This window comes from Heloderma suspectum, chromosome 16 (assembly GCF_057233095.1).
Source record: "Heloderma suspectum isolate Gila_16-S chromosome 16, 16-S_ref, whole genome shotgun sequence".
NCBI lineage: Eukaryota > Metazoa > Chordata > Lepidosauria > Squamata > Helodermatidae > Heloderma > Heloderma suspectum.
In genome coordinates, this window is record NC_139473.1 from 21,869,246 (window position 1) to 21,881,904 (window position 12,659).

Consider the following 12,659-nt stretch of genomic DNA (forward strand, 5'->3'; position numbering starts at 1 on the left):
AATTGCCAACATTCACTGGATCATGGAGAAAGCAAGAGAATTCCAGAAAAACATCTATTTCTGCTTCATTGACTACGCTAAAGCCTTTGATTGTGTGGATCACAACAAACTGTGGCAAATTCTGAAAGAGATGGGGGTACCAGACCACCTCACCTGTCTCCTGAGAAACCTGTACAACGGTCAAGAAGCAACAGTAAGAACCGGACATGGAACAACCGATTGGTTCCAAATTGGGAAAGGAGTACGACAAGGCTGCATATTGTCGCCCTGCTTATTTAACTTATATGCAGAGTACATCATGAGAAACGCCGGGTTGGATAAATCACAGGTCGGAATTAAGATTGCCGGGAGAATTATCAACAACCTCAGATACGCAGACGATACCACCCTAATGGCAGAAAGCGAAGAGGATCTCAAGAGCCTCTTGTTGAGGGTGAAAGAGGAGAGTGCAAAAGCTGGTTTGAAACTCAACATTAAAAAATCTAAGATTATGGCATCTGGCCCCATCACTTCCTGGCATATGGAAGGGGAAGAAATGGAAGCAGTGATGACAGACTTTATTTTCTTGGGCTCCAAGATCACCGCAGACGGTGACTGTAGCCATGAAATTAAAAGACGCTTGCTCCTTGGGAGGAAAGCTGTGGCAAACCTAGACAGCATAGTAAGAAGCAGAGACATCACCTTGCCGACAATGGTCCATATAATCAAAGCTGTGGTTTTCCCAGTAGCAACGTATGGCTGTGAGAGCTGGACTATAAGGAAGGCTGAGTGGTTTGCCATTGCCTTCCATTAATTTCTCTGCCACCTGAGTTCCTTTCGTATTAGTCCAGCGATGCCTAGGCAGGTCTGTTCCTTTTATATGACATTTCTGAGTGCGATGGGAGAGATCTCCACGTTTTGCTCCAGGCTGTCTGAGTACTGAATTGTGATCAAGATGCCAGTATATGCCCTACTCCTAGTTTTCATATTTCTAAGGGATCCCTCCCTCCCATTTACTGTTTTGTTGCAGTGGGGCCAGAACATCCAACTTGAAGAGGAATCCTGTGTGGTTTGGAACTGTGGGTCCAACACAGGGGCTACAGTTTTAATTGAGTTTGGAACTGAGAGTCAAATATAAAGCCTTAAGGCACTCTTCCCCAACCTGGTGCCCTCCAGATGTGTTGGACTACAACCCCCATTATCCCCAGCCAGCACAGCCAGGGGCGAGTTAGCTAGGGATGATGGGAGTTGTAATCCAGCACGTCTGGAGGGCACCAAGGTGGGGAAGAGTGCCTTAATGAAATTCATGGTTTTCTTCCAATTCTCCCCCCCCCCACCCCCCAATTTCTGGAAATTTGGCATTGCTCTATTCCAAACTCCTCCTTGGAAGCAGCCAGGACTTGAGTGGGGATGGGGCATGTGGTGGAGGAAGACATTTTCTGGGTATAATGAAACGAGCCGTACCTGCATACAATCCAAGGAATCCTGTCAGGAAATGTGATGGGGGAAAATGAACAGAGAGAAAAAGGTCAGCTGCACATCAGCACGTCCCTTAATCTGACCTCAGCTCCAGGGGTGGAGAAACCATGTGGAAACAGGGGCTTGGACAACGCAGCCACTTTCGGATTGGGGATCTGAACTCTGGACACGAGATCTCTTGCATTCTGCACTTTGACAAGCTTATTGGAATTCGCTCAAGCCTACTTTTTCCAGCAGTCAGCAATTGCTGTTTAAACCATATGTCTTGCAACGCTTCAGTTCTCTGCCAAGATTCCTAATTTCTTTAAGAAGCTACACCCTGTCTTTCTGTCTTAAAAGGCTGGTGCTTCATTTTGCCCGGCTTCCTTTTGTTTTCTTCCTGCCTTACCTCCAAGAGCTGAACAGCTCCTTCATGTTCCCTCCTTGCTTCAGCTTGGGCCTGAGACAAAGAGGAAAGAAAGGGTTAAGGGGGTGCTGATCCTATTTCTAGGGAGCGTTCGATTCAGTGCCGCAGGGCATGCTAGGGGCACTGTGCTGCAGGGGCGGGAAAAAAGTAGATCATGCTCTATTTAACTTTATGTTAAAGGGGGCCTAGGAGATCATTTAGTCCACCCCCTTTGGGGCAAGGGTTTCTGACTCCCAATAGTTTAACAACAGCAGCAACAAAAAGCCTCTCCCCCACCCCCTAAATTAGACTGCTGGGATGAAGAAAGCAGTGTGTGTGTGTGTGGGGGGAACAAGTCTAGGACTATAAACTCAATTTTAATTCTAAAAAAAGCTGCTGTTTTCATAGAATAGTAGGGTTGGGAGGGGCCTACAAGGCCATCGAGTCCAACCCCCTGCTCAGTGCAGGAATCCAAGTCACAGCATCCCTGACAGATGGCTATCCAGCCTCGTCTTGAATGCCTCCAGTGCGGGAGAGCCCACCACCTCCCAAGGTAAAAGGAGCTTTCTGGGTGACTTGCACAGTGGCGTAGTTGCATAGCGCCAAAAGACTGGCTCGCCCATTAGATGCTCAGCACGTGATTACTCCCTCACTCCCTTGTGCTGTTTTCTGGTGACACAAAGTGTGAAAAACCCACTGGGGCTGTGTGCCTCCATCACTGCAGCATCTGGCACCGCCGTGGGGTGAATGAGCCACAATGGCTCAGGCGCCACAGGCCGTGTTTTCCCGTCACCCCCAAAGCAGCGTTGTCCTTGCCACAGGAACTCTGCTCTCTGCTTTCAGCTGCATGCCCCCAAAGGATGGGAGAAGCACGCGCCTGGGAACAAACCCAGAAGGAGGGAGGGTTCCCTGCTGCTGAATTCCTCACCTGCTGGAGCTGTCGGACTTCATCCTGCTTCTTCTGCAAGGCCTCCAGAGCCTTTTCGTGTTCGTGCTCCAGCTGCTGCCTTCGTGCTGCGGCATCTCTCGTGTGCTGGAAAAGAAGGACATTGCAGAGCTGGAGATGGTGTAGCCAAAATGATCAAGGGGCTGGAGCAACTCCCCTGTGAGGACAAGTTACAACATCTGGGACTGTTTAGCTTAAGGGAAAAGAGGCAAGTGAGGGGAGACAGGACAGAGATGTACAAAATCAGGCCTGGTGTGGAGAAAGTGGAGAGCGATACATTTTTCTCCCTCTCACATAATACTAGAACCCAACAGGGTCATTCCATGAAGCTGATGGGTGGGAGATTCAAGGAAGGGCTTCTTCACATGGCGCAGAGTTAAACTATGGAATTTGCTACCAGAAGATGTAGTGATGGGCACCAATTTGGATGGCTCTAAAAGGGGGTTGGACAAATTCATGGAGGAGAAGGCTATCAATGGCTACTAGTCCTGATGGCTCTACGCAACCTCCAGTATCAGAAGCAGTCTGCCTCTGTACACCAGTTGCTGGGGAACATGGGTGGGAGGGTGCTGTTGCACTCATGTCCTGTTTGTGGGCTTCCCACTGGGGCATCTGGTTGGCTGCTGTGGGAACAGACTGCTGGACTAGATGGATGCTTGGTCTGGTCCAACATTGTTCTTCCTATGTTCTTAAGGAGTGTGCACACACACACATAGACACAAACCGGAGTGATTACTTCCCAGAACCTCTGGGTTTTCTTCCCAAGCTATGCATCCTGGGATACTCTGTGCAGCTGTTCTGAAGATGTGCAACTGCTCCCAGCAATCTGACGATTGTGGGACCAGCACAACCTGTCCCATCGGCAGTAAAGGAATCAGGTTTTTGGCCATGAAAGAAGGTACCCAGTTTTTACAAGGTAGGATGCCATCATTTGCGCTTTTGCTTCCTGTGCTGTACATACACATTTCCTTGACCCTGCTGTCACCTGCAATCAAATTGGTTTTGCAGGTTTTTGGAACCACACAGAATCCTGCCAGATCTGTTTAACCAGACTTGAAAGTGGGAGAAAAGGAATTGGTGCGAGTGCCATGGAAAGTGAAACCACTGACAAACTCAGTTAAAAATGACTGCTTCTGTCTCCAGCCATGTTGGCTGCGAGGGAGGTTTGAAATCTGTCCCTTTTCTTCTGCAGATAGTTCTGCCTTTCCATGCGCTAGCATCACATTTCAGGACTCTAAGGCTGGGCACACTGACACTGGAAGAAGCCCCAGTGAACAGAGTGGGACTTCCTCCCATGAATCCATGGATTGGGTTGTCACCCGCAAAAGTGGAAATGCCGTCTTCCCCATTCAAACAGGAATTCAGGGGGCATTGCATACATAGCCAGAACTAGCTCAGCAGAGCATCCTGTTCCTCCCTCATGAGGACAGGCACCTCTCTGTGCAGCAGGAGCACAGCAGCACTTTCAGGCCCAGGGCCAAATTCCATTTCGGAGAAGTTCTCGTGTGGGCTGTGTTCCGGTGGGACAATTTTCCTCCAGGAGGGAAGGAGAGAGAATTGTGAGGGACGAGGGAGGAGTTGGGGAAGGGACAGTGAGACAGCTTTGCCTTCTGTGAAATTTAAATTTGCATGTATAGATAAATCTTATGCAGATTTGTGACCTGCGGGGCTGGGCCCCAAATGCCTAGAAATGCCCTTGTTGCAGTGTTGTTGCCTTCTCTGAAATTCCAGCTTTTTGTCACCAGCACTGACGTCCCAGGGAGGACACTGCTCGAGATGCACCTTCCCCAACCCACCTTCAGCACCTGCCCGAGACTCTCCAGCCTGTTCTGGAGTTCCTGGGTTTCCTGCAGAGCCGAATCCCGTTCCTCAGTCACCACAGCCACTTGCAGCTTCAAGTCAGCATTTTCAGATTCGACCTGCGGAGGAAGAGAGAATTGCTCAGCTCTCCAAAAGGATTCCACCGCTAAAAAAAAGGGGGGAGGGAATCTTCTCAACACGACAATGCATCAGTTTGCATCACGTTCCTTTGTATGCTGTGTTTAACTTTTACTGATGTGCACGTGCACTGCTGTGCATTATTATTTTTAAGTGTGATGCAAAAAGAACCTTGGTTGCAAAGTGTTTATAAAATCACATTTACTTTTTGGAGGATAGTGCTTTGTCAGTTAGCACATCTACATCGGTAGTAGTGCAGAGGACAGGGGTAGGAGGAACACATGAACGCACTGAAGGAATGTTTTGAAGGAAGCTATGTCCGTATATTGCTATGTACAAAAATTGGAAATAAAATAAATGGAAGATTTTTAAAGCACTTTGGAAGTAACAAGAGAATTTCAAAAGCCACCTTCCCAAAATGATGCATCCCTCCCTCCCTCTCTCTCTTATATCACTCAGGTCATGTGATGGCTCTCTTCAAATCCTTGAACCAACTCCTTGCAGCTTTGACCCAGACTGCAAACATTTCAGCTTCTCTCAGTACAGAATTTGGGTTTACTGTTACACCAAAACTGGGCCACAGGTTGCTGCTATTTTGCAGGGTTGCTCACAGCGCCTTGCTCACACTGTTGACAAGTGATGGGGTGGGGAGGAGAAACAATATGTCTGCGATGATTACCTTCGCTGTCCATTCCACTTGCCCAAGTAGCAGAGCGTTCTCCTCAGACAGCCGGACATTATCGCTTCGCACATCCTGCAGCTGGATTTCCTGCACACAGGGAAAGCAGCAAGAGGTTTTCTGGGCAATACAGGAAGATCTCCCTCCTTTGACAGACAGACAAGGTATCCATTAGGAGGGGATAGAGATGATGCTGTAAGGTTTCCGATAGGGTTTTTTAAAATGTGCAACCCAAACCAAAATGTACAGTTCCAAGGAAACAAAACAGCATTTGTGCAGTTCCAGAATTCAAGCCATGGAAAAGTTGTATTATGTTTGCTGATGTAAAAAGTGACTTGTAACAAGATTAAAGATTCCGCCAGAGAGTGCTCAGGGGCAAAACGATTGAGCTTCCAGAAGAGAGAAATCTTCTACCTAGATTTATCATTGTAATGAGAAAGTCAGTCACATGTTGACTCCAAAGAGGCATACTTGGGAAGTATGAGTTCTCAGCTCTCCCAAGATCCCTCTGGGAAAATGTTTTGCATCTCCTTACATATGACAAATCAAAGGTCAGCCATAACCTAGACCACATGCAGGCGGCACACACTGATTTCACTTAAAACATAAAGCCTTAAAAAGTCCAAACCCATTTTTCTTTTCAGAATAACCTGCAATTCAACAAGAAATGAATTGCTTTATGATCACATCACACGTACGTGAAATTAATGTTAACTGCCCCCACTAGGTCTGAAACAACTTCTTGTTTTGGGGTGGCCATCTCTTTTATGGAGTGACAGTTGAATACAACACTCTTCTGCATTAGTGCTACTGTCACATTCCCAGTTCTGAAGACTTTCTCCCACTCTCTGCAGGCTTAAGGAAAGGAAAAGGCTACACACTGGTATTTTGCATCCATACGTGCACACTAATGTGCCTGTGTTGCATGCTAGTGTCGAGATGCAACTTCTAGGGACTTGGCAAGGGAGCTGAAGCCAGGAAAACTCAAGTGAACGTGTGGGTACCCCAGTCATATATATATAAATATAAATATAAAAGACATCCCCAACATCTCCCCGAAAGCAAAAAGAGGGATATCCCCCAACAGAGACACAGACCAGGGCAAACATGCGATGTTTGAGCCTGTTGAGGTTCTCCAAATTCTTCCTTCAAGCTCATTTCACCTCGTTTGTGTTCCTAAAGGCAAGCATCTCCCTCCGCCCAACAGGGGGGAAATGTGCACTTTAAAAGTGTGCATTTTCCTCAATTGAAAAAAATATGCATTTTTTAAAATGTGCATTTCTCCCCATCAAAAATGCACATTTCCCCCATAGGCTAAAGTGTGAAAATGCAGATTTGGGGGGCAGGCTGCACATCTGCACGGGCACATCTGCACATTTTTGGAAGTGCGCGCATGCGCAACTGCATATTTTCAAACATGAGTTTGGGAAATAGCGAACATTTCCCAATAATTGTGCTCCCGCTCGCATCTGGGGTTGCGAAGAGGGCATGTTCACATGATTCGAGAACAGGAACAAAAATCCCATGCATCCCCAGAAAGAGGAACTGTCCTTTGGATACAGGAACAGTCTGAGTGTCTGCAGGAGGGGGTGTTGAGAAATCACGGGAGTTAAGCTCTTCTGCTCTGCCTCAAGGCAAAAGGTCATGTGTGAATTGGCTCCTGTCTTGGCTGGAGAATCTCACCAGACAGTTTTGCACAGCCAGCTTCCCCTTTAGACAAGGGGATATCCACAAGGGGTGTGGAAGATACCTCCCTTTGCTAGGGTGCTTTTGGTGTTGAGGTGCCTCTTGATGTCAGGTCTGGGGGGGGGGGGTGCAGGAACCCTAGGGGTGCACAGTGAATGGCGGTGGAAGGAGGAGGGAGACACTCACGAGCTCTGCGCATCTCTTATGCTTCTTCCTTACTTCATGCTCAAGGTTTTCACACTGTTTCCTCTTCTTTCGGAGCTCAGACTCCTAGCAGAAAGAAAAGGAGAGGAGATGGTCAAATTCCCAGGCCAGATCTACAAGGAGTCCCCACATATCGCAGGCCAGTGGCCAGAGTGCATTCCTGGCTGACTGGCTGGCTGGCTGGAGCCCCAATATCTCCCTTCTTAGAAGTTCTCTGCCATCTGTTCCCCAGTCCACAAAACCGTCTTTTGCTCTCAATACATCCTGATGCCATCATTGCTTACCTATTTATTTATTTATTGCATTTATATCCCGCCTTTTCCTCTAAGGAGCCCACTGTGGCTCACATGGCCCTCCTCCTCTCCATTTTGTTCTCACAACAACCCTGTGAGGTGGGTTGGGCTGAGAGTCAGTGACTGGCCCAAAGTCACCCAGTGAGCTTCATGGCCGAGTGGGGACTAGCACCCGGGTCTCCCGAGCCCTGGTCCAACACTCTAACCACTATACCACACTGGCTTATTTATGCATCTTCAGCCTGGGATCCCGATATCTTTGAAGATGGCTCAGCAGAACCCTCAGTTCCTTCGAGATGTGGCAGCTCACATCAGTAGAAGGGAGCAGATGGGAGTCTGTAACTCCCACGTCGAGAGAGCTACGTGGCTCCCAGTTCGCTCCTGAAGACAATTCAAAGTGCTGGGATGTATTCTGTAAAGCCCCACATGGCTTTGGTCCAGATTGCCCTGGAGCAGGTGTGTGGAACTTCATCCAGCCCTCCTGGCATCCCAAATCCAGCCCTCCAGGGTTGGCCAGATGGCCCCGCCCCCTTTCCCCTGACCGTGAATCGTTTGCTGGTTTCCTGGCTTTTGCATGGCTTCCCCCCATTCTCAAGCGCTGAACGCCTCTCCCGAGGCTCATGAGCAGCAAGAGCTGTAAGCCGAAATGTGCTGGTGCTTTTGGTCCCTAGTGTTTCCCGCAGCCCCCAGGCGCTTCTCCAAAGTGGAGTTCGACCCTCCAGCTGAAAGAGTTTTATCCCTCCAAGTTTCATCCCTCCAAGCCTGTTGTTATCAGATGTCAGGCTCACAGCAACAAGAAGCACCCATCCTGGGGAACTCCCTCCCAAAAGTGTCTTTGTGGCAATGGATTTTTATGCTGCTGAACTGCTGTTTTCTTGTTTGTGCGCATGATTTTAAATACATATTGATGGCATTTTTGTACCGGCTGTATTGTTCTCGACTGATCGTGCTGTTAGCTGCACTAGACTCCATAGAGTACAATGCTTAGTTTTTATTACTCCATTTATATCCTGCTTCCAACTGCACATTTGCTGTTGCAAATAAGGGCTCCTTCACACTGAGCTTTTATCCTGTGATTGGGATTGGTACTTCACAGAAGTTTGTGGGCTCTTTACATGATGCCATGGCCCTAACGTGACCCTCCCGGGCATCCCCTGCACTAAATGTCTTTGTTCCATTTTTAAATAGATCGCAGATAATGAGCTATCAAATTACCCCTCTGTGTTCCGTTTCAGTTTCCTCCATGAAAAAAGGCCACAAGAAGAGGAGCGAGATCAATGAAAGATAATAGAATACTCAGATACAGGGAGAAGGGGAAGGGGGAAAAGAAGCACATGTAAAGGGAGTCAGTTGTGATCCTGCATTTAAAACAGAAGCAGAAAGCCCCGTTTTAAATGCAGGATTTTAGGCTGGTGTAGAGAAGACCTTAGTGTCCCAACATCCCAAAAAGGAAGTGGGTTTGAAAATAAGATTGTCAGACTCAGGATAACAAAAAACAGAAAAGCTGTAGCTGGGTGCCCTAGATGAAGCGTAACTGAGCTATTTGCAGTTAATAATACACATGCAATGGACAACGGTGACTAAAATCTGCATTGTATTTCTTAAAGCAGCTTCTCCAATCTGGTTGTAGACTGGGGTTGCGCAACTGTGCTGCTCTGCAAAGGCCATTTGGGAGCCTTGCTGAGCCAAAGCTCAGTGCGGAATATGTCAAAGCAGCCTTCACCACCCTATGCCCTCAGGATGGGTTGGACTGCAAGTCCCATAATCCCCCAGCCTGTAATCCAACCTGCCTGGAGGGCACCAGGTTGGGGAAGGCTGACTTGGAGAGCAGCACACAGTTTTGGATGGGGACCCTGATGTACTGAGCCAGCTGTAGATAATAATTGTAGCATGCAATGAACAAGAGGGATACAGCCTGTGACAAGCACATGTCCACTTTGGGGATAAATCTCCCAAAGATGCCATTTAATTTTTTTTTTAATTAAAGGACAACTCACCAATTGCTGGATTTGCTGTTTGATCTCAGGGGCAGCTGCGATGCCCTTGTTTACGGGTTTTTCAGCTCCATCTTGCACATGGGCCAAAGGAAGCGCTCCTGGACTGGTCTGCAAAAGACACAAATCTCAGCCGTGCTCCCAGAGAGCAGCTAAGCAAAGATCAGCATGTACGATGGCCAAAAGGGTGCCCTTTGTTCAGGGGTATGCAACCTGGTGCCCTCCAGATGTTCAAAACATCTGGAGGGCACCAGGTTGGCTACCCCTACAAACTGATAGCACTCAGACCATCTTCTCTCAGATAAACGTGACTGTACATTATGGTCATCTTCTGATGGAATTTTATGGGAGGTCCAGACATTGTCATCTTCCCATTTATTTTATTTAGTACATTTCTAATCTGATAATTCATGTTATCTGGCCAAATTAAAACCAGTTAAAAAACTAAGATGGCATTTTAAAACACAGTTAAAAACATAAAATACAATACAACTATTTAAAAGAATAAAAGACAACATAATGCAAAACTATCAATAGCACAGGAATCCATAAAACAGTCATGACAACCTAGAGCTACGTCTCTAAAATGTCTGGGAGAAAAGAATGGTCTTTGCCTGGCACCAAAAAGGTAACAATGTCACTGCCAGGTGAACCTCTTTGGGGAGTTCATTCCAAAAGCAGGATGCCACCACTGAGAAGTCCCTTTCTCTTGTAGCCATCCGGCTAGCTGCCTTTGGAGGGGGCACCTGGAGGAGGGCTCCTGAAAATGACCTAAGGGTCTGAGGAGGTCCACGTGGGAGGAGACGTGCCTTTAGATCCCTTGTGCCAGTCGTAGCTCTCCCATGTTTTCCCACTGCTTTTTCCAGTTGTTTTTTTTTTTCGTACCAGAAAAAAATCTGTTACAGAAGATGGAATAGCTGCACAAGGGCTTTGGATTGTTAGTGCAAGGAGCCCTCCAGTCTGGAAACACCACTGGCTTTAATGTGAGGGTAATTCTTGTTATTTACTGCCAGGTGCCTTGTGGTTGGATCTGGATCAAAAACCAGGCCCCTAAAGTCTGGACTCACAGCAGCCAGTCCCAGAATGCCGAAACTCAGCCTCAGACCCTGAATCGCATCACGCTGGGGCAGGCAAATTGATGGCCTCCAGATATTTTGGACAGCAATGCCTGGAATGCCCTGCTGGCTGGCACGGATGGGAGTTGTAATCCAAAACACCCAAAGGGCCCAGGCTGCTTGCTCAGAAAGAAATAAGAAGCGCCTCTAAGGCTGCAAGCCTTACCTGGGAGTAAGCCCCACTGAATTCAGTGGGACTTACTCTTGGGTAGACATACATAAGATTGCTATGTAAGTCAGGCTTCCCCGACCTGGTCCCCTCCCGATGTTCTGGATGGCCACGCCCAGCATCCCTGAGCATTCGCCATGCTGCAGCTGACAGGGCCAACGTCCTCGGCTATTGGGCGGTCCAGGAATGCAATCGAGCAATCAAGTCCAGAGCACTGGGAAGGCGCCTGGCTGGGGCAGGCTGCTCTACGCAAGTGCTGAAGATTGCGGCTGAAACCCTGGAAGCGCTTGCTCAGAAGCCTGCGCCATCCTCCTCCTGGGATGTACATCCTAGTAAGCAAGGTCAGGGTTAGGAAGTGCATGGGAAGGAGCAGAGGTGGGCGGCCTGCCCAAGGACGTGGGTCCTAGGACGCTCTTCCCACTCTTCCCAGCGTTGCCTCATTCTGAGCCGCCCCATTGGCCCAGCTGGTCTTCCCTGGACTGGACGGATGCCGCAGCACCTTTGAGGGGCAGAAATAGGGGACAGGGGAGGCCTCTTCTGCACATCCGTAACGGCTGGTGCACAATCTACTCCAGCCTTTCCCGACTTGAGGCCCTGCAGGTGTGTTGGACTCCAACTTCCATCGTTCCCAGCCTGCATGGGCATTACCATCGTTCCCAGCATTGCAGCTGCCCTGGCGCCGGAGAGCAGGTGGGAAGCACGCTCTGGCTTCTGCCACCTGGCAGGGAACCGGTGGCCAGTGGGAGGCCGCTGCACACGGGAGCCCAAGAGCAGCGTCAGGCCAGCGGGGGGGTGGCCTGGCCCATGCATGAGCCGGAGAGGGAGACGTGGCAAGGAGCCCCCCCCCCCCCGCCACTGCCAGGGAGAACGCCCGACTCCTACTGACAGCTGCCCTGCTGGGACTGCGGAAGGAAGCGGGGCGTCAGTGCGGCATCGTGGTTCGAGCAAAACCGGCGGGAAGGGAGAACCGGCGCTCTGCCCGGGGCGGGGGGAGCCGCGGCCCTCGGCAGCGCTCTCGGAGGCGCCTCCCGCGGCCTGGCAAAGCCGGAGGAGCCGTCCGCCGAGATCCGCCCGGCAGCTCCGGCCCCGGAAGCCGGCCTCGGCCCGCCCCGGCCCCCGATCTGCACGCGGCGCCCTGCGCTCTCGTGGGGAAAGCACTCTGCGCGCGGCTCGGGGCGCGGCGGCTCGGGGGGCGCGGCCCGCCGCCCGGCCCGCGCCAGCCGGCGGCCGCGCCGCCTACCTGCCGGGGCGCCTCCGCTTCAGCACCGCGGACAGCGCCGCGCGGGCGGAGCCATTTCGCCACGGGGGCGGCGCCGGGAAGGCCTCGGCCGCTCTGTTGCGCGCGGCCCCTCCGCCGGCAGTGGCGCCGGCCGGCGCGGGGGCCGGGCCGGGCCCGGCGGGGGAGCGCCGTCGCCCCCTGGCCGCCTCCCCCGGCCCGGGCTGCTCCGCGTGTGGCAGAACTGCGCAGGGAACCCCGGCATCGGGGAAAGAGAGGGATGCCAGCAATGGCACCCATCTCCCCCCCGCCCCCGCACCCCCCCCCTCTCGTCTCTACAGGGTCTTGCGGCTGCTTCGCAAAACTGTGTAGGAAACGCCCATTGGGGAAATAGAATATTAGTATTATTATTAACAACAATTGCACACACACCCTAAATCTACCTCCCCTGGATTAGCCTTCACATGGCCGTAAGGCTGCTTCGCGTGCTACAAAACTGCGCAGGGAGCACGTGTGTTGTTGTTGCCCCTGTTGTTGTTATGTGCACAGACCCACTGCCCCCCCCCCTCCAAAATC

The 12,659-nt window shown here is 50.5% G+C and overlaps 1 protein-coding gene across 1 annotated transcript in view; it reads right to left on the reverse strand.

The window, feature by feature from the left end:
* Nucleotides 1–12,659, reverse strand: part of TSPOAP1 (TSPO associated protein 1) — an 84,547-nt gene that overhangs the window by 51,221 nt on the left and 20,667 nt on the right. The window contains exons 6-11 of the mRNA XM_084822684.1: nt 9,587–9,694; nt 7,279–7,362; nt 5,407–5,496; nt 4,586–4,708; nt 2,772–2,876; nt 1,847–1,897 (exon numbers count right to left, since the gene is read on the reverse strand). Coding sequence (XP_084678810.1) covers nt 1,847–1,897; nt 2,772–2,876; nt 4,586–4,708; nt 5,407–5,496; nt 7,279–7,362; nt 9,587–9,694 — 561 coding nt within the window. The remainder of the gene's footprint in view (nt 1–1,846; nt 1,898–2,771; nt 2,877–4,585; nt 4,709–5,406; nt 5,497–7,278; nt 7,363–9,586; nt 9,695–12,659) is intronic.